The sequence below is a fragment of the Hirundo rustica genome, chromosome 3 (assembly GCF_015227805.2).
Source record: "Hirundo rustica isolate bHirRus1 chromosome 3, bHirRus1.pri.v3, whole genome shotgun sequence".
NCBI lineage: Eukaryota > Metazoa > Chordata > Aves > Passeriformes > Hirundinidae > Hirundo > Hirundo rustica.
The window spans coordinates 114,222,168-114,248,627 of NC_053452.1; the positions used below are offsets into that span (position 1 = coordinate 114,222,168).

The 26,460-nt window shown below is 50.3% G+C and overlaps 1 protein-coding gene across 1 annotated transcript; it reads right to left on the bottom strand.

Annotated features, from left to right (window-relative positions):
* Positions 1-1,404: 1,404 nt before the first annotated feature.
* Positions 1,405-22,089, bottom strand: MTMR9 (myotubularin related protein 9). Its single transcript, XM_040059503.1, has 11 exons — positions 22,017-22,089; positions 21,421-21,606; positions 19,886-19,994; positions 19,362-19,487; positions 14,349-14,522; positions 11,405-11,622; positions 10,353-10,514; positions 8,519-8,660; positions 7,141-7,361; positions 5,582-5,733; positions 1,405-5,140 (listed from the first exon to the last, which is right to left on the bottom strand). The coding sequence occupies exons 2-11, from the start codon at positions 21,603-21,605 to the stop codon at positions 4,977-4,979; spliced, it is 1,653 nt and encodes a 550-aa protein (XP_039915437.1). The 5' UTR covers position 21,606; positions 22,017-22,089; the 3' UTR covers positions 1,405-4,976.
* Between the last annotated feature and the right edge of the window lie 4,371 nt (positions 22,090-26,460).

A 26,460-nucleotide genomic window follows, 5' to 3' on the forward strand; every position in this document is an offset into this window, starting at 1 on the left:
GGGGGAAAACGGGCAGCACTGAAGAGACTCCTACAATGGCACCGAGCAAAACCACCTGGGATTTTCAACAGAAAAATCCAACACTCAAGAAAAGGTTAAAGAAAAATTTCAACACTTGTTCAGATGGATTTCCCGTCCCTAGAAGTGTCCAAGGCCAGGCTGGGAAGGTTTGGAGCAGCCTGGGATAATAGAAGGTGCCTCTGCCCATGGCAGGGGCTGGAACAGGATGAGCTTTAAGGTCCCTTCGAACCCAAACCATTCTATGATTCTTTAGTTATTTTCTTCCCCACTCCTGACAAAAATCAAGTTTAGCTCAAATCAGGCTGCCGGATCACTGCTGAAAATATTTTAAAACAGACCCACTCTGTTTCAGCTGGGACTTTTTGCACAAATAGCTGCTGAATATCAATCTTCTCACATCCAAACCTTCAGCACTGTGTTATCTCATGGGCTGCACAGGCTGCAGAGCAGCACAAACACTCCCAGCCTCCATCTGCTCCAACCCCCAAAGCCACAAAAACTCATCACCTTCCCCAGGATCTGCAGAGACCACAGGGAAGCCACAGGGAAACGGATGGCCCAACAGTTCCCAGACTTCTCACTCACCAGGCAGGAGAGATCCAGGAGCTCCCAGAGTTCCCAGGAGCTGTTTGTCCTTTCTGTGTTCCTTTCCCTGGCACCAATGTACCCCCCTGCGTTAAAACCAACAGGTAACTGTGACCCCAGTCACTGATGGAGTCACGGGATGGGTTGGAAGGAATCTTGGAGATCATCCCATTCCACCTTCCTGCCATGGGCAGGGACACCTTCCTCTGTCCCAGGTTGCTCCAAGCCCCATCCAGCCCGGCTTTGGACACTCCCAGGGATCCAGGGGCAGCCACAGCTTCTTGGGGTACCCTGTGCCAGGGTCCCCCCACCCTCACAGGGAAGAATTTATTCTTAAATTTATTCTTAATATCTCATCTAAATCTCTCCTGGTTTTGTTTAAAACCACACCCCCTCGTCCATTCACCTTCTTGCAAGGCTTTGCTTCCCTCCAAACCCCTCTCCCTGTGAACAGCCCTGCCCTTCTTCCTTTGGAGAGATCAATACCAGGATAATAAGAGCAATACCGGGATAAAACCCTGCCTGATCAAACAGTTTATCCATCACGTGCAGAGCTGCCTGTCCAAGGCCCAAAGCCATTGCAGCAGAGCTCTGCAAGCCCCTCACAGCCTCAGGGTCTCACCCTTCTCCCTTCTTCCCTTTACCACCACAGGGCCTGTTCAGCTGTAAAACAAAACACAGCTGAGCTGAAAAGAGCTAAAATTTCAAGCAAAAACTTAATCCAAGTGTACCCACCCACATCCATCTTGTGGGAAACAAAGGACGCGGTAAAAAAGAAGATTCAGCAGTGTAATTAAATAACTTTTTAGTCTTCAAGGTTTTAATTTAAACAGACACATCTACTATGCTCCAACATATCTACAGCACAGTTTACAGCCACTTTGTATCTGTTTTGTTCCCCCCAAATGGCTGAACCTCCAGCCACCATCTTCTTTTTCCTTCGTTGTTGCTCTGCCAGGCAGCAGCTGGGGTTCTGTACACACACAGCAAATACCAAACACCAGCACACAACTCCCAGCCCTGGCATTTCAAATTGCACAGGAAAAAAAACCAACAAAACCAAAACAACCAAAAAAACCCCAAGACAGATGCAGCAGCCAAGTCCAAACAGCAGCTCCAGATGTTGGGCCAGCAGGGCAGTAGTGAACGGACACAGGGCTCACGTCACACAGTGCTGCTGTGACAGAACACAGGCAGTGCCGGGAGAATCCTCGCCCCTCACACAACAGCACCGCCCAAGGCTTTAGCAAAGCACACGTGAGACACCAAAAAATGCTGTACAGTGCAATTTTAAATCAGATCCTATGCAACGGGGACAACAGTGCACGGCAAAACCAGCGCCACATTCAAGAGATAATCAATACAATCAAAATATTGAAGGTACATATTTCATGTTTCCCTTATGAAAACTGTGCAAGTTAGTTCCTTTTCCCTTCTTTTTTTTTGGTAAATGGCAGAGTGTCCTTGTGGATTGCCCCCAAAATTTGGAGATGGGGCTTTCAGTGTCCAGCCTGTTATTACACAGAGAGTGTGCAAAAGAGCAGGAGCAGGGTGGCAGCGAGGGCGTAAGGCAGTGGCACAGGGAGGAGCCAGAGCCGGGCACTGCCCCGGCTCAGGGAGACACAGGGGATCTGCAAACTGGGTGTCACAGGGCAGGGATCGCCCTCAGAGGGAGCAAACCCATCACTGATACTAAATATGTGATTTAACCGGGGAGGCAAGCAGCAAAGCAAAGAATGGGAGCGATCTGCTGTGGAGCCGGAGCCTGGGAGGCATCGGGAATGGAAAAGTTCAGAGGGAACGTGGGAGCAGCGTGGCAGGACAGCTCTGGGAAGTGTCCTGTGCCAGGAGAACCTGCACCACCACCAATCCCGTCCCCACTCCACCTCCTGGCAGGCCTGAGCCCCAGCGCCCGTGCAGAGCCAAGGCGCTGCATGGCCCAGGAGCCGTGGAATAAACAAACTGCAGGGGCGGCTCCGAAGGACACCAGCACTGCCACAGGAAGGCATTCCCAGGATCCACGCTCCAAGGCACGCACAGCGCCGGGCTGTGCGTTCAACACAAGCGGAGGCTGCAATTGACGCCGGCTCAGAGGGAATGTGCTGCCTTTTGTTGGCTGTCACAGCTGGTTTCCCAATTTCCTCGGATGCCTGCAGTTTAGCAGGAGAGGCTGGAGCAGCCAGGCAATTAGATCCAAAAAAGCCCTCTCTGCTTCTCTATTATTTAGCTCAATCTGTAATTACTGTGTTAGGCAATTGCATAACCTTTAGGAGTGTTTTATGTATAGTCTATTACAGGGAAAACAGTTCTGAAATCCTTCCCATCTGGCTGGGGATAATGGATTTCAGATGGGGAAATTCTGAAAGAGGTCGCGAAACACCACCCAGGCAGGTGCAGATCCCAAAGACATCGTTTCAACGGGTGAACAATCACTTTAAGGGCTTACATCAGCAACACACCCAGAGGAATCTCCGGGTTTGGAGGAGGGAACAGCCCGATTCTGCCTCCCCTGTCATGCAGAACAGATCCCCAGCCACCTGGAGCAGCATTCCCTGTGTCAGACTGGATTTAGGGAACAAGGCTCCAAACCTAAAAATAAATTGGCATTGCAAGCAGGGGGGATTACTCTTCTGCCTTAAACGAGCAATGTTTTAAGAGGGGATCATGTTATTTTTTAAGCCAGAGGACTTCAGGGCTAAGTTTAGCTTAGGCGAGAAGGAAATAATTAAGGAAATAAGGACTCAGCAAAAGGCATTATGGTACCACTTGACCACTATCACACAACTTTATAACATTTCCTTGGTTATAGAATTTTCTTAGACTGTATTTAGTGGCTACATGATTTTTTTGCAGGTTCCTGCCCAGCTACTTCTACAACTACAGATCCTGCGTTTTCACACATGTGAAGTGGCTTTTAAATAAGGGCAGCTTCATTCCACAAACTTGGAAGCTCAACAGTTTCCAGAGGGATGCCACCACTGACCTACTGAAGCTCCCTGCACTCCAGCAGAACCAGGCTAACAGGAAGCTCTGTTCTGGGTAACCCCAGCCACATGTGCTGCTGTTAATTCAACTTTTCCCAGTCCTGTGGAGTTACCCAAGGAATCAAGCTGAAAAAAAAAACGCCTCAGGGAGTATTTCAGACCCACCCCTACCTGTCTTTTTAAAGCAGAAAAAAAAAAAAAATCACAAGAGATAACTCTGATTTTATAAAAAGCAGATTGAAGCCACAGAAACAGAAAGAGCAGCTATGAAATGCAAAGTTAAATGGGAAAAAGCTTATCTCTAAAGTCTTTAAGCACTTCTAGCAGCTACAAATCATCTAAACTCTTAATTTTTTTTTTTTTGTAGTGTGATGGCCCCGTCATCTGCAGCAGATCTGTGAGTTCACCTGAACTTCCAGCTTCTGCTTTTGAGGTTTCACAAGATGGGCATAAGAGCACAAGAAGGAAAAGCACACCAGGTGCAACAAAAGTGTTTTGTAGAGCTGCTGCTCTTGCACCCTGGCAATGCTGTGAACCTGGCCAGGTGTCCAAACCCAGCCAGGGTGGTGGGAATTTCCAAGAAGGCAGCTTGGCTCTGGTTTGAAGGACAGCTCTGAGCCCTGTTCTGCAAGTGAACAACCCCACCAACTACTAAACTTTTAGTTTTCCAGATAGAATTAAAAAAAAAAAAAACAAGTTTGCTCCTCCTTAGGAGATTCTTGTCCACGAGGGACAATTCCACCTGAAGGTCAAGGCTTAAACATTAGCAGCAGAATCCCTCCTTCAACTCTGTATTGCACCAAAATGTCTTGCTCTAGTTTGGTATTTAACTTCCTGCTCCCGAGCCAACGCTGAACACAAAAACCCAAGTGTGAGACGTGAAGGCTACTGAGAGTATTGTGTAGACTGGCATAACCTGTGATTGGATTTGAACCATTTCTGGATTTCCTAGGAAATTAAAGAACTAAGCTGCCTTACCTACTCTCGGAGAGAAAAGGTGCTTCCAGACAAAATGCCTTTACCTATCTATATAGAACTCTGTATATTAATCCTGTGAGTGTTCAACAAAACCAGAAAAAGTCTAAAATAAATTGGAGACATCCTGTCTCTTGGCCCATCCTGGTCATCCACACCGTTGGAGGTAAAGAGTTCCAGTTTCTGCTGACGCTGTACCCAGCTGTGAGACAGAAAAGCTGCCAAGAGCGGACGTTGTGCCCAGCTGTGTCTTCTGTAAACAAAACAAAAACCCCTCCCCAAGAAGCAGGGAGGTTCATGGAGTGAAGGGTTCAGCAGTGGGAGGGTCAGCTGTACCCAAGGGCTCAGCAGAACATGCACTTTCTGTGTTTCTTCCTGGATGCAAAGGGGAAAGCAAAGGCAAAGCCCAGCTCAGGGCTCGTCCGGCACCTCCTCATCCGCCTCCAACTCCGCCAGCCTCCGCCTCAGCGCGTTCACCCTGGCCTGCAGCTCCTTGTTGTACTTGATAATGTTGATCCTTTCTTCCTCGGCTTCCTCCAGGAATCTGGAAGGCCTGTTCCACCGCAGGAAGACACCTGGAAGCCCAGAGACACCCAGGTCACGAGGGGTTCTCGAGACGAGGAGGAATTCGTGAAGGTTGTTCACATTCCAGCAGCTCTCCAGTAAGGCGCACACAGTTCGCATTTTCTTCCCTTTCCCTCCCCCCTGAATGGCTTCCCCCCTCCTCTCCAAGCTCACCATCCTATTAAACAAGGTTAATAAAAGAAAAATGAAAAATGAGGGGGGAGGTTCACTCCTTTTTTACTCCTACACTTATCAGACCACTCCATTTTCAGCCTCCACCCTGCTTGTGTCCCTGTCGTGAACTCTTCAGCACCCATGGGATGGGGAAAGTTTCTGCAGCAGGAGACCCACTGCACGTGGAATCTCCACAACGGTCAGCAATGAAGTCTGACAAAAAATATAAAATCACAAAAGAGAGATTGTCTGTGACTGAGCAAGCAAACCTGGCTCACCTTCCCAGAGCTGCAGGCTCTGTGGGGCCACAGAGGGCCAGATGACGAGGCTGTTGGCCTCATAAAGAGGGTTCTGGAACCGGCTCAGCTCTTCAGGCCTGTTCACCCAGGACCAGAGGGACATGGTCTTCTGAGGCAGCTTCAGTTTAGCCCTGAGAAACCCACAGGAACAAGTCAGTTTTATACACTTGGACCTGTAAGGCTCTTGTTAGAAGCATACGGACAAGGCCATGAGTTTTTCCAAGTGCTGCTCCCCCAGATAATTCAAGTTAACCCCTTCACCATCACAGCACAGGGTGTAAACCTGAAGCAATTTACTCAGCCTGGCTGATTACAATTAGTTTTGAATAAAAGAAATAACACTTGTAAGTTGGCTGCCTGCTGTCCAGGTGGAGAATCAGACACCTCCCTGCTGCGGTTTGAGTGCCAGGTTTTGCCAGGCTCCTTATGGTAGAGCTGGGAGCTGGGGCAGGGCTGCGTCAGGGAAGGATGGAAATGGAATTCTCCAGCACATAAAAGCAGTTTTATTGCTGGAATGGGCACGTCTGACAGGTCCCTCTGGTGGCAGGAAGGAACTGAGCACATGGAGCAAGCAGTGCTGTTTTCCTGGGGCAATCCCACCTATAGCAGTTACAGGGATCCCCACACCTCAGATTCCAGCAAATCTCATTCCGCCTGCACTGGCAAATTGAACTGCCAGCCAGGCAGGAGATTCACCTCTCCTGTGAATGCTGCAGACAGCACAAGCTTTCACATCAGACCTCAACCCCTGTCTGTGCTCCCAGGCTGACGTGCTCAGATGTGACAGGCAGGTTATTACACATAACATTCAATACTCCTCCAAATTCCAGCTTATTGGTTTCAAGTCTAACTTGGTTTTGCAGGTGACTGGCTCAGCAGCCCTGCAGAAGGCAGCAGAGTCTCTTCTAAACCCAGATTACTTTAAGGACAGAGAGGTTTACAGGAAGCCTCAAATTGCCTTCCTTCTCTGGAGTATCACTTCTGTTTTTCCCTTCCTGTCCAGCAGGAGACCCTCAGCCAGGAGGCAGTTCTGCCCTCCTGAGGACAGAACTGCCAAGCTCCAAACAGGAATCCAAACCTCCCTGCCAGCTGTGGGCAGCTCCAGTCCTTCACCCTGTTTCTGCTCCCAGGGGGGTCTCAGGACCACCAGGCTACAGAGTCACCTCCTCCCTCACAGCTGAGGGACAGGATTGTCAGCGGAGGCCTTTGCCTGCCCCAGCCTCCTCCTCCAGGCCTGCATGGACAGGTCTGATCCCCACAGCTGTGACTCACATCCAACCCCAGCTGGTTAATCTTTTAAGGAAGAGTTTCTGTGTGAGAAACTAAATAAACTGGTGATGGGTGGAGATTTTTGGCCAGGCTGGACGAGGTTTGGAGCAACCTGGGACAGTGGAAGGTGTCCCTGCCCACAGCAGGGGGTTGGAACGGGATGATCTTTAAGGTTTCTTCCAACCCAAACCATTCCATGATTCTGGGACCTTCTTTTAGTCAAATTCATCCCAACATTTAGAGGATTCAAGCCAAGCATCCTCACCAACCTTTCGTTTTCGTTGTTTCCCAGGAATGTCCCAAACTGGGAAGCGTAGGCGTGTTCAAACAGCAGGATGAGGAACTGCTCGTTGAACTCGAAGGAGCAGGGGAACTGCCGATGGATTTGCCACACACATTCCAGAAAGAGCAGGAACACCGGGGCCTCCCACTTCTGTTTGCTGTTGGAATAGGCTGACTGGGCACAGCGCTGCTGGAAAGGGTGGCCAGCCTGGAGGGAACCAGGGACAGCATCACACACCAAGGAATGGGATGTGAGGACACGTGGAAAAAACACTTCAGAGCGAGTTCTGCCCATGCAACAGCTCAGGCAGCCACGACCAAGCTGTTAGAAACCATTATCCCTCTGCTGGCACTGCTGGGGCACCAAAAATCTGGGATTCAGTTTTGGGCCTCTCCTGACAAGAAAGACATTGAGGAGCTGGAGTGTGTCCAGGGAAGGGAACGGAGCTGGGGAAGGGGCTGGAGCACCAGGAGGGGCTGAGGGAGCTGGGAAAGGGGCTGAGGCTGGAGAAAAGGAGGCTCAGGAGGGACCTTGTGGCTCTGCACAACTCCCTGACAGGAGGGGACAGCTGGGGGGGGTTGGGCTCTGCTCCCAGGGAACAGGGACAGGAGGAGAGGGAACGGCCTCACGTTATACCAGGGGAGGTTTAGATTGGATATTAGGAAAAATTTCCTCATGGAAAGGGTTCTTCAGCCTTGGCACAGCTGCCCAGGGCAGTGGTGGAGTCCCCACCCCTGGAGGGATTAAAAAGCCTTGTGGATGTGGCACAGGGGGACACGGATGAGTGGTGGCCTTGGCAGTGCTGGGGGACAGCTGGACTTGACAATCTTCAAGGTATTTTCCAACCTAAATGGCTCTGTGATTCTCTGACTGATTTCCCTGCCTTTCTCAGGCTGTGTTTGATCAGAGAATGTGAGCAGGAATAAGCTGGGGTTGGTGCACTGGAGGACCAGACTGCCAAGGTACAAAGAGCACAACTCAGGTTTTGTGGTTAGGTCTGAACAGTTTTCTCTAATGAGTTGAAAGAGGTGAAACCTGCTCCAGTGGAAGGTGTCCCTGCCCATAGCAGGAGGTTGGAATGAGAGGAGCTTTAAGGTCCCTTCCAACCCAAACCACTCTCAGTAAGAGATATTTACCCCACAAAACAGGCAGCACACAAAACAGGCAGCTCCCCAAAATCAAAAACCTGCCACAAGAGGCCCCAGCAGCGCCAGAGGGACAAATGACTCAGGTAATGATGCTGCTCTTTAGGACAAAGGACACTCACACTCAGCACAGCTGCAACAAGGCCCAACCTGTTTGGCTATTTCCCAACCCCAGTGTCTCTGGAACTGGTTGTTGTTCTGTCCAGGGGTATTTCTCACCTGCAGCCACTCCCTCACTATAAGAGCCTCGAAGCCACGGATGGTCCTGCACCTTGGATCCAGGATGATCTGTGCCAGGGAAGTGACCTGGAGCGTGGAATCAGTTCCTTCACTGCCGTGGACTAACACTGAAGCACCTTCCCTGGGAAAGGATAGGAGTATGAATGAGCAGAACCCATCCCAGTGGATGCCATTATATCCCATGGATGTTCTCCTGGCTCTTTACCACCACTGCAGCCCCATCCCACCTGGATCCTCATCAACAGTGACCTGAGCTCTGCATCACTAAAGACTCAGTGTCCTGCTGAGCAGTCTGGAACTCCAGATGCTCTCCCACAGTGACAGAAGGTGCACAGTGAGATCTCCCTTGTGGTTCTCACTCTTTGGGATCAGCATCCCTTTGAGTTACAGCTTGGAAGTGCAAACTCATCCCATTTCACCCCTTCCACTATCCCAGGGTCCTTCAAGCCCCATCCAACCTGGCCCTGGACACTTCCAGGGATCATGGGGAAGCCACAGCTCTGGGCACCTCGTGGGCCTCACCACTGTTATAATACAGAATTTCTCCCTAATATTTAATCTAAACCTTCCTTCCCTGCCTAATCTTCACCTTTCTCCACACTAAGTTCCTAACACTGTTTTCCCCTTTTATCTTTCATGCCTTTAAGATGCTGAAAGATCTGTCCCAGCCATTCCCTCCCCACGGAAAATACAACAGAACTCTCCTTGTCAGCCCAGCTCTGACCTCCAGATTCCGAGTGAGGCAGGTCAGGCACCTGGAACTGACCTGCCGTGGTTCCAGGTAAACACAAAAAGCAAAGCTGAGGTTAAAAATGATGAAATCAGTCACTGTCCCAACAAGCCAAAAGGGTTTCATCACTTATCTTCCCCATTACATGCTTGCAGGAAAGAATTTCAGATAAAACTATTGATCCAGAGAAATCCTTTCCTGGCACAGCCAGTAGTGAAACCAGCACTGTCAGGGCTTTTAAAAAGCACCAAGCTCCCATTTTAATGCAGCAGTGCTGTTTCACCGCTGAGCCTGCACTTCAGCTGCTTGTGTGCCTGCAGAACACATTCCCCAGCTCCTGTGAAAAGCTCCTAAATTTTGGGAAGGGCTTTTCCCACCCAGAGCCACTGATAAAACCAAATTTAGATTCTTGCATTTGGCCTTACAAACCCTGGCACCTGAGAGCAAGCGTTGGCTCTGCAGCCTGAGGTCTGAGCAAGAGTCAGCTGAGTCAGCAGCATTTGTGAAAGAAACGTCAGGTTAAAAGAGGTCACAAGCACTTAGAAGGGATGAGCAGGATTGCCTGGATAGGGCTGTGGGGATAAAAATATGAGAGGCAAAGCACTGGACCAGTTCCTGGGGAAAACAAGGAGATGACATTGTTTTAACCTCTGGAAGTGAGGTGTGGTGTTGGAAATCTGCAGCTGAAAAAAAAGAGACTTCTTAAAAAAAAAACAAAACAAACAAACAAACAAAAAAAAGAACAAAAAAGACATCTCTGTGTCCTCTTTCCCAGGCCATCAAATAGCATTTCAGATGGACCCATTTTAAGCCAAACCTTCAATAAAACTCTCTAAATTAACTTGGCTGCAACAGACACGGGAATATACCTTAAACACACGATCCAAAGCCTTTTCTTAGCTGAGATTTCCTCCCTCCTCCTGATTTATTGGAGGAACATTCCTTCACCACGAGGAAACAGAATCTGCCACACGTACAAGCGAGCCAGACCACGGTGGGCAGTTATTGATACTGCCAGAGGCATTTAATGAGCAATCTGTAACCAGTGAAAGAGTGACCCAAGACTTTCTGCAGGAGATTTACCTGTCAATGCACTGAGCAGCCAGACAAGCTGCAGTCAGCAGCTCCTTGATGTGAGTGAGCCAGTTGGAAGCTTCCAGTTTACTGAGCCAGCGGTCCATGTTGTGTGACTGGTCATTGCAAGCCTCCACCAGCTTGATGAAGCTCTCCTGCAGGATATTAAACCTTTGGGAAAAGGAAAACACTGTTGAAAGCACAAGCAATAATATGGGAATGAGGACATGGATTATTTAGTGTTTGTGTATTGTGTTTATTCATTCCTCTCTCTCTCTGATGCTGTAAATAATCAGCAACAAACGTAGGTTCACATGAAATCTTCAGAAGCAAAACAAAACACCTCAAGTATTTGCCAGGCAATCCTTTATTTCACTGCTCAAGAGCTGGCCTACAGCTCCAGTAATATCGCTGCATGTCTCTGTAGAAGGATTCCCCAAAATTAAGGCTTCAAGAGAAGTTGAACAGGGCCAGATTAAAAGTCTGATTAATTTAGTAACTTTTCTCAAATGTTAGATGTCCAGAGAAAAGAATCATGGAATGGTTTAGGTTCAAAGGAAATTTAAAGCTCATCTCATTCCAACTCCCCACCATGAGCAGGGACACTTTCCACTATCCCAGGCTGCTCCAAGCCCTGTCCAACCTGGCCCTGAACACTTCCAGGGATCCAGGGGCAGCCACAGTTTCTCTGGACAAATCCTCTGGATAAGAGGAGTGTGAGAGCCACAGAACAAACCCTCCCCTGCAGAAGTTTTCTGGCAAGGTATCTGCTCCTTCCTGCGCAAAGGGAACACAGGAAGGCTGGAGCGTGGCTGAAGATGGTCAGGAAAAGAAACAGCACAGGCAGATGCCTGATGGCTGAAAACTCAGACCAGAACAAGGAGCCAAACCAAAAAATCCTCTTATCATTCACATATCCTGGTTTTGCCACAGAAGGAACACGATCCTGTTGCCAGGATACACAACTCCTCTTACAGGAGCAGATATTTCGTGGAGGTACCAGTGCTCTGCCAGCGCGAGCTGACACAGCCAGGCTCAGGGAAGAGCCTGATTTCACCCACCTCTCGATGTATTTGTGAATCCTCCTCCACTGGGGGTAGTGCACTTCTTGTTCAAAGCCTCCTCCCTTGGCCCTGGCCTGCTGGGCCACGGCCAAAGGCCGGGTGTCGATGACGAAGCCGCGCCGGCCGGAGCGGAGCGTGGCGTTCACCAGCTTCTCGTCCTCCTTGCAGCGCCGCCCGTTGGTGCCCGTCAGGGGCTGGCTGCTCCTCATCATCGCCTGGGGAGACACAAAACTGTGGATGAGGCACTGGAAGGGGAGAGAATTCTGACTGAAAGACACCAAGCGCTTGAGCTCCAAGCCTTGCCCTGGATCCTTCAGTTCACAGAATCACAGCATTTTTAGGTTGGAAGAGACCTTCAAGATCATCGAGTCCAACCCATCTCTAATACCTCAACTAGACCATGACACCAAGTGCCACATCTAGTCTTTTTTTAAACACTTCTAGGGATGGTGACTCCACCACCTCCCCAGGCAAGACATCCCAGTACTTTATCACTCTTTCAGTGAAAAACTTTTTCCTAATATCCAGCCTATATCTCCCTTGTTGCAGCTTGAGACTGTGTCCTCTCATTCTGTTTGTTGTCGCCTGAAGACAGAGACCAACCCCCAGCTGACCACAGCCACCCTTCAGGAAGTTGTAGAGAGTGATAAGGTCACCTCTGAGTCTCCTTTTCTCCAGGCTAAACAACCCCAGTTCCCTCAGTCGTTCTTCATACGGCTTGTGCTCCAAGCCCCTCACCAGCCTCGTTGCTCTCCTCTGGACACGCTCAAGTGTCTCAACGTCCTTCCTAAACTGAGGGACCAGAACTGGACACAATACTCAAAGTGTGGCCTCACCAGTGCAGAGTACAGGAGAGGAATGACCTCCCTGCTCCTGCTGGCCACACCATTCCTGATCCAGGCCAGGATGCCACTGGCCCTCTTGGCCACCTGGGCACACTGCTGGCTCATGTTCAGCTGCTGTCACCAGTACCCCAGGTCCCTTTCCTCCTGGGCACTGTCCAGCCACACCGTCCCCAACCTGTAACGCTGCAGGGGGTTATTGTAGCCAAAGTGCAGGACTCGGCCCTTGGACTTGTTAAACCTCATCCTATTGGACTCTGCCCATCTGCCCAACCGTTCCAGGTCTTTCTGCAAAGCCCTTCATCCTTCCAACAGGTCAACACACACTCCCAGCTTAGTGTCATCTGCAAATTTACTAATCAAAGATTCAGTACCCTCATCCATGTCATCAATAAAATTACTGAACAGAGCTGGCCCCAGCACATACCCCTGAGGGACACCACTGGTGACTGGCCCCAGCTGCATGCAGCACCACTCCCCACCACTCTCTGGGCCCAGCCATCCAGCCAGTTCCTAACCCAGCACAGAGAGCTCTTGTCCAAGCCACGAGCTGCCAGCTTATTTAGGAGTATGCTGTGGGAGACAGTGTCAAAGGCTTTGCCTCAAGTCCGATGCATCTTGAGGATTGTTTAAAAACTGAACTGGAAATCCTTGAATCCAGCAATGGTTTGGCTGAGCAAGTTTTAAATGCCAGGCATCACCTTAGAGGCTGCATCCCTTCAGTTATGCCTCAAGTACCATCCTGGTGAGCTACTGAGCTGCCTTCCTGCTTTACAAACCCTGGCAGTGCTATAAATCCCTGGAATTGTTCAAGGCCAGGTTGGATGGGGCCCTGAGCAGCCTGACCTGGTGAGAGACACCCCTGTCCATGGCAGGGGGGTGAAATTACATGGATCCTAAGGATCCTTCCAACCAAAACTATCCTGTGAGGCCATGAAACCAACTTTTCCAGAACTGTCATCTTCAAGGTCTATTCCCAACTCTGTTCCTAAAACACTCAAATTGCTCATGTGTTAAAGGTGACATTTTTACTCCATGGATGGACTAAAAAGCCTCAAGTCCACAGACCCATGAGCTGAGATTTCTCTTCAGCAAATGCCTTTCAACTCAGAAGTACCCCAGCAGCTCAAATCATAACGAAAATGTGAGGGCAGCCGGTCAGCAACCCCAGGTACAGCTGAGAACTCAGAGCCAGGAAGGCAATGAGAGTGACAGCATTACTGTCACAACTGCAACACTCTGAGCCAAGTACTTTTGTACTCTTCACATGAAACATGCACAGTTTCAAGAGATAACTGAGCAAAAATCTTCCTTCAACAGTTTTCAGTTGAGCTGAGAAAAAGCAAAAAGCACAGCTGATACGGAGTAGGTGGTTGGCTGCTTTTAAAGCAAAGAAAATCCCAAGGTACTTGTGAGTCAGACTAGACAGCTTCAAATTGAAGGCTTACAAATCTTGGCCACAGGAGGTGAGAAGGCATTGGAGCATTTGAGGAGACTGCATCAAGTTTAAAAGCTGCAGGTTGGACATCCCCTCATCCTCAAAACCGGTTACATCAGCAAGAGGCACAATTACCCAACACTTCCACACAGTGCGTTTCTTAATTACAATGTATCAGTCACTCCATTAGATTCTGGCTTGTCAAAGTCCCTGCAAGACCAAGACTTGGCTGCTCCTACATCAAGTTACCCTGCCTGGCTCAGAGAACAGATTGTTCTGGTCCTCCTTGCAGTCACATGGCAGGAGCAGCGCTGGCCCTGCTGTCACCACGGCTGTGACGAGGGCCCACCACTCGAAGACAGGACAATGTGGCTCCTGCCATCCTTTCCATGAAAACTCTTGGCAGACACAGCCAGCCAGGGTGCCAGCAGTGGCTTCACAAGCCTCATCTTGTTCTCAGCGCTGTAAGCAAGCTCCTGCCATGCGCATTCCCAACCAAGCAGATTAATGGCTGTTCCTAGGATAGACTCATTCCATCACCCAGAACCAGCTTCACTGAAGAAGCTGGAAAATAAACCAGGAGCTCTGTTAATTCCAGAGCACGAAACCAACACTTTCCCACCCTTCCTTCAGGCAGGAGCACCCCTCAAGCCCAGCTCACCATCCCATTTTTCTTGTGGTAGTAGCTCAGCACTGGGAAGCGGCCGCCATGGCGGAACAGGGCGACTTTGCGGAGCGCTTCATCATCGACGGATTTGGGGACGATGACAACCGGAGGGTAGGAGGGACACACAGAGAATTCCTTGTTCACACAGCTCAGACGCCATTCATTGGTCTGAAAAACACCAGAACACAGCTCTGGGTCAGAAAAGACATTACATACAGGATGAAGCAGACACACAGAGCGGTACTTGTGATCTGTTCCATTTGCACCACAAATTGTGCTTTAAGTAGACATTTACAGGGCACTCGACCCATGAATTTTTCCAGCCTGTCCCTTGGTGCTCCCTGCAATCATCTCCTTGCAACAGCTCCCAGAAGCTCATTCCCCAGAGTGCAGATAAAGCTCGGAAGCAATGGCAGAATGATCAGGTGCCTCTGGGTCTCGAGCAACAGTTCCCCCTCTGGTTTATCCACATCCTCAAACAGCACAAAACAAGCCCCATGTGGGCAGAAATGGCTGATTGTGGCTTTAAATTATTTCACAAGCACAGCAGACAGCAAGGGGAGAACCCATAGAGAAATGGATTCCCACAACAAGAGGGGAAAAAAGCTGATTTATATGTAGGGAATATGGGCCCAAGCCTCCATCTGTGCTGAAAGAAGAGTGCACAAGACAAAGGTGGCCAAGAAGGGCAAGAATTTCCACCCACGCCAGATCAAGCTGCTTGGAGGTTAAAATTTCAATTCAAAGATCTCCAGGGTGATTCTTTATCATGGGCTCAGCTACAGTTCTTCCTCCTAAAGCACCTTCTGGAAGCTGCCCAGCAGCCAAGTGCAGAGGGTTCTCCATGAGCTCCTGTGATGTAACTCCTCCAGCTCCCAGCAGCCAAAGCCCAGGGAAAGAAGCGCTGAATGTGGCACCTCACAGGCACTTGGCAGGAGAATTCCAGCTACCTGATACCCAGGGTCACCCACAGGCCTTGGCTCCAGCTCAGGGAAAAAGGTCAACGAGGAGCTTCTGCAGCAGGCAGAGACCTCAGAGATCCATCAAACCTCTGCTCGTCTGAGTTCAAGGAGGGTTTGGGGCAGATAAAAAGGCAGAGGGATAAGGCAGGCAGGATAAAGTAAGGAAAGAGCACAGCAGCTAAATTAGGCTGTGACAAAACACACAAAATCCACATCAATTCAGCTCTGTTCAGAATTCCTGAACATCTCTCATCAGAATTCCTTTCCTCCAGATCCTTACTACCTCTTGCCACACACCTCCTGATGGCTACCTGCTTATATAAATCTACCTGACTGGCTCACTGGTCCAGTGGAAAACTGGGGTCAATTCAGGAATGTCTTCTGGCAATGAAGCCTTTCCATCAGCTGAACAAGCTGATCTGACTCACAACACTACTTCAGCAGCAGCAGCTCCAAGGCATGGGATGTGTGGCTTAGGAGACAGGAAAATTGTCCTTTTTGGTGGCAGCCTAAAAAAGATGCCGGGAAAAAATAAACATCAGCATCAAGAGCAGCAATTGCTGCCTGCTTGCAGCAGCCCAGCTGGACAGTTTTGCACCATCCCTGCTATAACCTTATTTCATTATTCATTAGCCTCAAAATAGCGCCTCTGAACAGCTCCATTTTATAAAAAGCTTCTCCCAGATGCAAAGTCGAATTGCCTCCAGCCATGGGATTATGAGCAGAGATGAAAGCTTCTGGGACGCGAAAGGGATGTGGCTGGTCACAGCTCCAGCTTTCAATGCACCAGCAATGGGATTTTGAACAGGGTTTTTGGGGTGTCTGTGTTAATTTACGTAGGAGGGTGTGCAGTTTGGTTACCATGAACAAACTACGCACGGATCTGGAATATTAAAATGATGAAGACCTCACTGCCACACGGGATGTGGAGATGGCAAAAGCAGAACTCCGGGGAACATGTGGGAGACTGGCTGTCACTGGCACCAGCAGGGTGGAAAGGAATGGAGGAGCAGCACCTGATTTATCCCCCACTCTGGTAACTGAACCCTGCCCACAACCTGCTCTCCTCCCCATCCACACCAGAGACAGATGATCCCAATCCCGTTATGTCATCCCAGTGCCATTTCCATGGCGAGGAGGAGGAGCCTGGCAGCACTTGGCACCATTTGTCTTCCCTCCAACAGCTCCTGCTGCAGAGATCCCATTAACCTCTGCACTGCCAGCTCCAGACTGCTCAAATCAACTCCTTCAGCTTTGGCCTGGCTGGAATTTGGAAGCAAAAAAGGTCATCAGTAACTGGAAGAGCAAGGCAGCAGCAGAGGAATCGGAAGGACTGTGGGGAAAGGGACAAAGGGAGACCTCACTTTCAACCAGGTAATCGTGCTGTGCGAAACTCACCGAGTGCAAAGTGAACCCTTAGTTCTCCCAGCAAGACATCTGAGCTTTTAGGAATCAAAAAAAGTTAAGGATAAAAGCAGCGAAGGGATGAGGGCTGAGCAGAAAGGAGAGAGAACTCCAGAGAAAAGAGAAAGCAGTGATTTCTAAACCCACTGCAGGATCAGCTCTTGGATTTTTACTTTTCGTGTCCTACTACTTGGTTACAGAGACATTGATTCCCAAATGTCCAAGCTATCATTCCTCCTAAAACTTAAAATTGCCAGGAGAGGTCATTTTCCACAAAACTATGGGAAACAAGTCAAGCTCAACCAACAAGCCTTAAAAAAATAAAGGCAAGAAGCCAGCATGGACCTTGGGATCCTGCAAGGCAGCAAAGCCAGAGGCCATTCCCAAGGGACAAGCCCTGCTGCGATCAGGTTGTGCATGGACAAGGAGCAGAACAGATGTAAAGATTGATGCTTGTCTGAAAAAAGCAAAATATGGTTCACAATTATCACTTAACCTGAGCCCAAACCCAGAAAATTCTGATTTTTAGAAGGAGTTCTGACATGAAGAGGAAGCACAACTGAGTTGTTCAGAACCCTGAGATCTTTTCTGCTAAAAAGGGCAAGAAAGGAGAGAAAAAAGGGAGGAGAAAAGAGAAAGGAAAGAGAGAAAAAGGGTAAGAAAGAGAAAAAAGGGGGAAAGAAAAAAGGCAGGAAGGAAAAAAAAAAAGAGAAAAGGGGGTAAAAAAAAAAGGGAAGGGAGTAAAGAAAAAGAACAAAGGAGGGAAAGAAAAGAAAGAAAAAGAGAACGAAGCAAGTAATTTTCTTGTCAATAAAATAACTTTATGTTAATTATCCTGTCAGTGTACAAACTTCTCAGGCTTCTTCACTTCATTTTAGGAAACCGAATTTCCAGAGTTAGTTTGCAGCACCCTGCAGCTTTGGAATTTGGCAGAAGAGAAACCTCTTGGCTCTCCTCTGACTGCTCAGAGAAAATATGAACCCCTGCACATACTATGAATTCCTTTCAGCCCCTCACTGTGCAGTGAAGAATACAAATTACATATTCTATTATCTAAATATTTAATGTATTACCTAACTTTTTTTAAAAAGTATTAACTTTTACTCTGCACTTTGCCATGAGAGAGTGCTGAAAACAACTCTCCTCTAGCAGATAAATGAGGAATTAATAAATTACTAGAGCTGTAGGGTGGGTGAAATAGTTTTGGACTTATTAGCCTACTGGGTAAGGTACAGATCCAGATGGATGATTTAGAAGAGGCAGGAACCTCTGGAATTCTACTCATCTGACTCCTGGGAGAAAGATTTAAATCAGCCTTTTCCTTGTTCCTGTCACATAAAGCAGTGTCATTACAGAACAAGAATTATTTGATCAACAAGACATTGATCTGTTGCTCAGGAGATATAAATCATTGGAAGGTGGCTTTTGACACCATTCTGTTCAAAATGTGAAGTTTTGGGTTAAAAAGCCAAGAATTAATCAACTGCTGTCAGACATGGAGGTTTTAAAGGAATGAATGATTGCCCTGGAAACATGGAGCTAAAAAGTAATGAGGTTTTTAAATGTAATTCTTACAGGGAGAATACGTTCAGAAAGGCAAGAGATTGACAAATGAAGTTTTAAATCCCTGAAAAAATAAAGGGAAAAAAGCATATCCATGGATCCATGTGCTGGATATGATAACAGTTGGTCTGTCTTTGGATGGCAGAGGATGATAAGGCACATGAGAGTGCTTTAATAATGAGACAAAAATAGCAAGGCCTCTGAAGCCCTTTAATATTCTTTCATTTTCTGGTGATTTCATCAACTGAATTTGGTGAAGCTGATCACGTTATTAAGTTGTTACTCATAGCCAGGAAGTGATTCAGGCTGCAGACAAGCTGGGCTGCAGAAAAAAAGCAACCAAAAAGAAAAATTTAAAAAATCAATGTTCTTGTAATGCTGCACTAATGGATGTGGGCTCAGAAACCTGAGCTGCTGGGGCAAGAGCACAGAGCAGATGTGAAACAAAGGCCTGGAACACAGAGATGCAAATCCAAGGAATTATTAGAGCAGGTTCCCAAGATAGTTCTCACTCAGCATCCTGAAAGGACACAGCAGGCCATGCCACAACAACAATTCCTACCCAAAACAAAATCTGTGTGCTCAGCAGCGCCTGGAAAAAGAGAACTGGAAGTTTCCTGCTTTTTGAACCTCCTGAATATTTCCCCAGCATCAGTTAAAGGAAAAAGCGTTTCAAACTGGGCATCTTCATTGTCATCCCTCTAAAGAGCAATATTTTAAAATCAAGGTCGTTTCAAAGAAGGGTTTGACAAAGATTCTTCTCATTCTACTCCAGATCAAAATTATGAACAACAAAGCCAGGACAAAGGATTTTAATTTCCTCTTCCAATTAGAGAACCATCCCCAAAGGCCAAAAAGCATTTCCTACCTTTGTGATTTCCTGAAAAACCCTCAAACCTCCACCTGTACAAGGTGAAGCAGCAAACAAACGTTTGATATTTCAGGAACACTCACTCACTTCTCACCCAGGCACCCAAATGGATTTTTAACCATCTGGGATTTCCAGTCCAGCCACTGCTGGGTGAAACAGTTCACAGAACATCCAAGTGCCTGGGCAAATCCCTCAAATCCCACTCACCACTGAGCTGAGGAGCTCAAACTCTTGTTCCAGCAGAAAGGAGGACCAGCCATCCTCCAGGACATCAAACATGGGCCGGTAGAAGAAGGGATACATGAGGGTGACTGAATCCAGGGTGGAAAGCGCCTGTGTGGACAAGAGAAATCATGGAATCATAGGTGGGCACTGGAAGGAACCTCAAAGCTCATCCCATTCCACCCCTGCCATGGGCAGGGACACCTTATCCCAGGCTGCTCCAAGCCCCATCCAACCTGGCTTTGAACACTTTCAGGGATGGGGAGTTCAAAACCTGGGGGAAATCCCCACAATCCCACATGAAACATTCCAGATTCTACTTTGCCTTTCAAAACATGAAAACCTAACAGGGGAGAAAAAAAAAACCACAAAAAACCCCAAAAAAACAAACAAAAAAAACCCCAAAACAAAACAAAAAACCCAAAAAACAACAACAACAAAAAAACCAACTCTTAAGGCTGAGGTGAGCTCAAGACGTGCAGGTTTTCCGGCTGATGGTGACTGCTCACCTCGATGGAGCTGGCGATGTTCAGACACTCCTCCATCCCTGGGATGTCCAGCTGGATAATCCTCAGGTCTTTGCATTTTATGACGATGGTGCCCAAGGAGCCCACGAACCTACAGCAAGACAGGAAATGAGAGCCCCATAAAACCAGGATCCTCCAAGGCAGGAGAAGTGCCACAGCTCTTCCTACGAGGCACATCTCCACTAAGTGGCAATCTGTCTGCAGGAGCAGCTTTCATGAAAAGAAAGAAACAAACATGGCTCGTTATTTGCTATTTGCAAGTTTTGGGTTTATTTTTATTCGTTCCATCCTTCTGCTGTGGCAAATATTACACTGCTGTGAGGGTGCCCAGATGAGCTCTGGCTGCCTCATCCCTGGAAATGTCCAAGGCCAGGCTGAGGAATGAGCATGGGAAGAAATTCCTTGAGGCTTCCACTCCTCTGCTCCTTTCCTCTCTGAGAGACACACAGGGAAATCAGGAACAAAATTCATCAGCACCCAGCAATTCCCCCATCCCTGGCTCTGTGCTTTTCTGTAACCACTGCTGCCTGATTTCTCCAGCCTTGCTGGCAGAAAGGAACTCTGCTCCACCAGATTTCCTCAAAAGGCTTTAAAAACAGGGAAAGGGTTTTGTAATTAACATAAAAATGAAGTTTTATCCTCAAGCTGGAAAAAGGCCAAGGGGAGGGAACAGAATGACCAGGTGAGATGGGGCAGACACTTGATGAGGCGCAGAGGTGCAGGTAAAACAGAAATGAGGGGGGAAAAGAGAAGTCTCTGAATTCTCTGCAGTTAAAAGGGGATGGGCAAGAAATACATCTACAACTGAGCTGTACCACAAAATGCACATCGCTAAAGGGTTACTGATCCCCACAAGCAGCTGCAGGAGTGAGGGATGATGCTGATCTGGGGCTGAGCAAGTCCCAGAGCCCAATTCTGCCCCCAGTTTGGGAGGGTGACACAGAGTAAATCCCTTCAGCAGGGCTCTGATGTCCCTGTCTGTGCACTGTGGGGATGCTGCATCATTTATAAAGGGCTTCAGGGGTGGATGAATCCATTGAGCAATGAACACAGAGCAAAAGGGGTTAGACACAAAAATTCTGACTCTCTGCAGGACCAAAAAAAGAACCTTTGAGATGCAACGTCAAACATGAATATCCAGAGAGAACGGGAACCCTGCCCTGGGCCCTGAGAGAATCATTTAGGTTGGAAAAGGATCAGTGAGTCCAACCTGTGACTGATCCCCACCTTGTCACCAGCCCAGAGCACTGAGTGCCACATCCCACCACTCCTCAAACACCGCCAGGGGTGGGGACTCCAAACCTCCCCGGGTATTCCAAGGGTTTAATCACCCTTCCGGTGGAGAAATTCTTCGTCATGCCCAAACCGAACCTTCCCTGGCACAGCTGAAGACAATGTCTATGCCCAGAGCATCCTTCCCGCTCTGCACACCCGGATTTGGGACAGCTGAGGTGCCAGCCGGCCTTTCCAACCACGAGGCATCAGGGATGGGCAGGCAGGGAAAAGGGAAGCGTCACCTTTTGTCGATGGAGTCGATGTTAGAGTGGAGCAGCCACAGCTCCTCGGCGTTGTCCTGCCGCCGGGACGAGAAGATGAGGTGGTGGCCGGTGAGGCACAGCGTCCCCTCCACGGCCGGGTGGAACGGGCGGTGCAGCACCACGTTATCCGCTCGGGGCGTCTTGATCAGCTCGGCGAACTCCATGCTGGAGGGGAAGGCGGGAGGAAACTCCCTGGGGAAATTCACCGGGAAAACGCGGGGGAACCTCGGGAACACCGGCGGGGCAGGGCTGGGAAAGCCGGGGAGGGTCTGTGCGGTCCCACCCGGGCAGGCGGGGGCATAACCCGCGGTGGCGGCGCTCCCTGGGGACCGAGAGCCGCACGGGCCCCCCCTTCTCCCTCAGGGCCGGACCGGGGCTGTCGGGAGGCTGTCACGGAGGGGGCGGCGCGGGGAGACCCTCGGTGCTGACTCGGGGAGGGTCAGGGCACCGGGGGAGCTCCAGGAGCCCCGGGCCCCCCAAGATTCCCGGGATTCCCGGGATCCCCAGGAGCCGCCGGCAGAGCGGGATGGGCCGGAAGTGCTGCCCGGGAGTCTCCCGGGTCACGTGACGCGCACCTAGACCAATCCGCGCTTGCGATCCTCACAGAGGCAGCGAGCGCCTAAAGGGTCCGGTGTGCGGCATCGCCCCGCCAAAAGTGTTCCGCGGCACTTAATGGTCACGGGCGGGGCTCCGGGCGGGGCTCGCGGGAGGGGGCGTGTCCTCAATGGAGCCAATGGGGAGCGAGGGGCGGGGCCGGGGCGGGGCCTGGGGAAGAGAGTGTGAGTGGCGCGCGAATGGGAACGGACAGGGATTGGGAACGGCAAGGACTGGGAATGGAGCGGGAATGGGAATGGGCAGGGATTGGGAACGGCAAGGACTGGGAATGGAGCGGGAATGGGAACGGGCAGGGATTGGGAATGGAGCGGGAATGGGAATGGGCAGGGATTGGGAATGGAGCAGGAATGGGAACGGCAAGGACTGGGAATGGAGCGGGAATGGGAATGGGCAGGGATTGGGCAGGGGCAAGGATTGGGAACGGACAGGGATTGGGAATGGAGCGGAAATGGGAACGGACAGGGATTGGGAACGGGCAGGGATTGGGAAGGGATTGAGAATGGAGCAGGAATGGGAATGGGCAGGGATTGGGCAGGGGCAAGGATTGGGAACGGACAGGGATTGGGAATGGAGCAGGAATGGGAATGGGCAGGGATTGGGCAGGGGCAAGGATTGGGAACGGACAGGGATTGGGAATGGGCAGGGATTGGGAACGGACAGGGATTGGGAATGGAGCAGGAATGGGAAAGGGCAGGGATTGGGAATGGGCAGGGATTGGGAAGGGGCAGGGATTGGGAACGGACAGGGATTGGGAATGGGAACGGGCAGGGATTGGGAACGGACAGGGATTGGGAATGGAGCGGGAATGGGAGCAGAGAGGGAATGGATTTGGAATGGAGCGGGATTGGGAATAGAGGGGAAATGGAGCTGACAGAGAGAGGGAAGGGAGGGAGCAGGGATTGGGAATGGAGTGGAAATCTAGTGGGAAGAGAGTGAAAAATGGAGCGGAAAGTGAGGGGATAGAGGGAATGGAACAGGGAGGGAGCACGTGGGCATTGTGAATGGAGCCGGCAGGGAACAGGCAAGGATCGGGAATGGAGCAGGCACAGGCAGGATGCCAGAGCCGCAGCCCCGGGACGGGCAGGGAGCAGGGCTGGGGTCGGTCCCCGCCGAGGCCATCGGCAGCCGCAGTTTGGGATCAAACCCGTGGGAATCGGTCCCTGCTGAGCCCAGCCCAGCGCTGTCCCACTCCTGCAAAAAAAATGGGGAAAAGGCCAAAGATTCATCCTGGCCACAGCACATGTGGTGTTTTCTGAAATCCCCCTCAGGTTCATCTCCAAAGCCACCCGGCTGTGGCGGGGGTCACCCTGCAGAGACCCCTGCCCTGGGTCATCACCCGGCATTGGTGCTTCCATCACGGAGTTATGGAGTGCTTTGGGTTGGACGGGACACTGAGGATCATCCAGTGCCACCCCATGCCATGGGCAGGGACGCTTCCCACTGTCCCAGTGTGCTCCAAGCCCTGTCCAGCCTGGCCTTGGATACTTCCAAGGGACAGCCAGAGCTTCTCTGGGAAACCTGTGCCAGGGCCTCACCACCGTCACAGGGATGAATTTCTTCCCAATATCCCATCCATCTTTTCCCTCTGGCAGTAGGAAGCCATTCCCTGTGTCCTGTCCCTCCATCCCTTGTCCTAGGTCCCTCTCCAGCTCTCCTGGAGCCCATTTAGGCGCTGGAAGCTGTGACATTATCCCACAGCCAGCAGTGAGGCTGCAGGGTTGGGGTGCATAAACTCAAGTGCTTTTCCATGGTTTATTCCTGTAAAGTACAGCCCTGTCAGGAGGAGCTTGGGCACAGCTAAAACCCAAACATTACCAATAAATTTATTAGCAGAGGTGTGAGCAGGAATGTGGATCCTTGGAAGAGTCCAAGGCCAGGTTGGATGGGGCTTGGAGCAACCTGGGATAGTGGAAGGTGTCCCTGCCCATGGCAGGGGGTGGAACTGGACGAGCTTTAAGGTCCCTTCCCACCAAAATTATCCTGTACTTCCAAACTAAATTCAAGGCTGGTGACGCTGAAATCCAGCATTCACCCCGAGAGTATCTGTGAGAGTGAGAAGGGCTGGCCACAAACCCGTGTGCTTCCAGGAAAAGCCAAGTTCTAGGGAGTGGGAAAAAGATGAAGGACTCTCCAGATTTTCAGGAAAAAAAAAAAAAAAAAAAAATCCAGATTTTCCCTGAAGAGGGGTTCTGCTGTCTGCACTGGCCATTGGGGTTGCTGGAAGGGAGGGTGGATCCAGCCTCTGATCCAGAGCCAAAGATCTCACAGATCTCACAGATCTCACTCACCCAGAGAGGCTCCTGCTCCTCAGCCTCCACCCGCGTTATCTCTGGCCGAGAACAAAGCCGTAGCGTGGCAATCGGGTCATCGGCCGCTCCTGAGGCTCCCTCTGGAGGGGATGGAAGGCTCCTGGTGCCGCCCTGCCCGGGATTGCCGCAGGTTCAAGGTTGTTCAGCCCCTGTGCTGTGGAACCAGCCTGAGTGGGTGCCAGGGGCAGGGGTGGGTGACAGCCTGTTCTGGGCAATTGCCCCGAGAAGGATTGCAGAGGTGTTTGGATTTGGTGACCTGAATTTTTATCCTCGCCCCTGGTGCTGAGTTCAGCCCGCGTTTGTCCAGTTTGTTGTCCGTGTGTCTCGTTAATGCTGGCAGTTTTGGTGATCCCCGTGTCTGGGAATGATTTGAAAGTCTAATTAATGACATTTTAATCTCGTAGACAGATGCAAAGATTCGTGATAATGATGATTAATTCTCCTCTTAAGGGGGTTTGCGCTGATCCGCATCATCAGAGAGAAGAGGGGTCTCTGGGTGTTTCTTGAGAGTTTGAGTTGGAAGAGGCCTTAAAACTCATCCAGTTCCACCCCTGCTATGGCAAGGACACCTTTCACTATCCCAGATTGCTCCAAGCCCCGTCCAACCTGGCCTTGGACACTTCCAGGGATGGGGAAGCCACACCTGGATTGGCTGCAAAGGAAAACAAAGGATTTCAGCCCCACAGGCAGTGAGGAAACAGCACTGCTGCCTCTGTGAAGGAGGGAAAAGGCAAATTTGGGCTGTGGCTGCACATGGAGGGACTGATTGCTACCCCAGCGCTGGTCCTGACAACTCTGCAATCCCCAGGGGATGTGTGGGAAGGGCCCAGTTCAGAGAAAAACCCAGCACAGACAGCCCTTGAGTCAGGGATATATGGGATAATACACGGAGAAAAGGGAGTCAGAGTTGCACTGGGAATGTGCCTAAGAGGAGGAGTGGCTGGCACCGAGATGGGATTCACCACCTGCCCTTTTCTGTCCTCGTGCTACTGTAGGGAAAAGGAGGTTTGTACTCATTGGCACCTGTACTCATCGTGTACTCTAGAATCTGGTTTGAACGTCACCTCTCCCGGAGGAACCTCTGAACGCGGTGGGGAGACACATCCTGCCTCGATTTTAGCCCTGTAAAATCAGGAGCAGCCACGTTTGGAGCTGCTCCCTTGCGTTGTGACACTGCCTGGCACAGCTCAGCCCCGAGAGCGGTCAGCAAACATTGCCCCAGTCTCGGGAACAATGTGGGACCTGCGGGACACGGGGAAGGGAACAACACGCCTCTTGTGCAATCAAACACCGCTGCCTGGCCAGCCTCATCTCTGGATCCTGCACATCTCACCCTGCCCTGCAGCCCACTCTGCGGGAGAGATCCCAGCCCGTGGGCTGGGCTGGGAACACCAGGAGTTTTGGGATAATCTCCTGGCTGGGGTACAGCCTGGCCCTGACTGAGGCAGAGAACTCTGGAGCACAGCTGGGATGAGGAGGAGCGGCTGAGGGAGCTGGGAAGGGAGCTCAGGCTGGAGAAAAGGAGGCTCAGGGGGAATTTCTGGCTTTGCACAACTCCCTGACAGGAAGGGATTGATGGGTGGGGGTTGATCTCTTCTCCCAAGTAAAAACCATGAGGAGAAACAGCCTCAAGTTGTTCCGGGGCAGGTTTGAGTTGGATATCAGGGAATTTTTTTGATGGGAAGGGTTGTCCAGCCCTGGGACAGGACAGTGGTGGAGTCCCCGGCCCTGCAGGGTGTGGCACTTGGGGACATGGCTCTGCGGGAGCTGTTGGACTCACTGATCTCAGGCTTTTCCAACCTAATTATTCTGTGGCTTATGTGTTGCACAGGTATTTGTGAGGATGCATTTGGGCCATGATAACAGATGAGGGGTCAAGGAGGCCTCTCCAGCTGCTGGAAGCAGGTGGCTCCAGGCACCAGCTGCTTTTCCTTGCTCTGACAAAGCCTCCTGAGAAACCCCATGAGCGGGAGAGGCACGAACAGAAATTGTCCAAGCAGAAGGAAATGCGGCTGAATCAGAGGCCAAAAGCCCAGAGATCCCTCCTGCCAGAGCCCTAAATGCCCGGCCATCTGCTTCCCTCTGCCCTGGAACG

What these genes read in the sequence shown, in the direction of transcription:
- MTMR9 (XM_040059503.1), bottom strand. Translation starts at nt 21,605, where the DNA reads ATGGAGTTCGCCGAGCTGATCAAGACGCCCCGAGCGGATAACGTGGTG. An exon ending in ACATCGCCAGCTCCATCGAG is followed by an intron (nt 19,488 to 19,885) that starts GTGAGCAGTCAC and finishes TTGTCCACACAG; the next exon opens with GCGCTTTCCACCCTGGATTC. An exon ending in GGAAACAACGAAAACGAAAG is followed by an intron (nt 5,734 to 7,140) that starts GTTGGTGAGGAT and finishes TGGGTTTCTCAG; the next exon opens with GGCTAAACTGAAGCTGCCTC.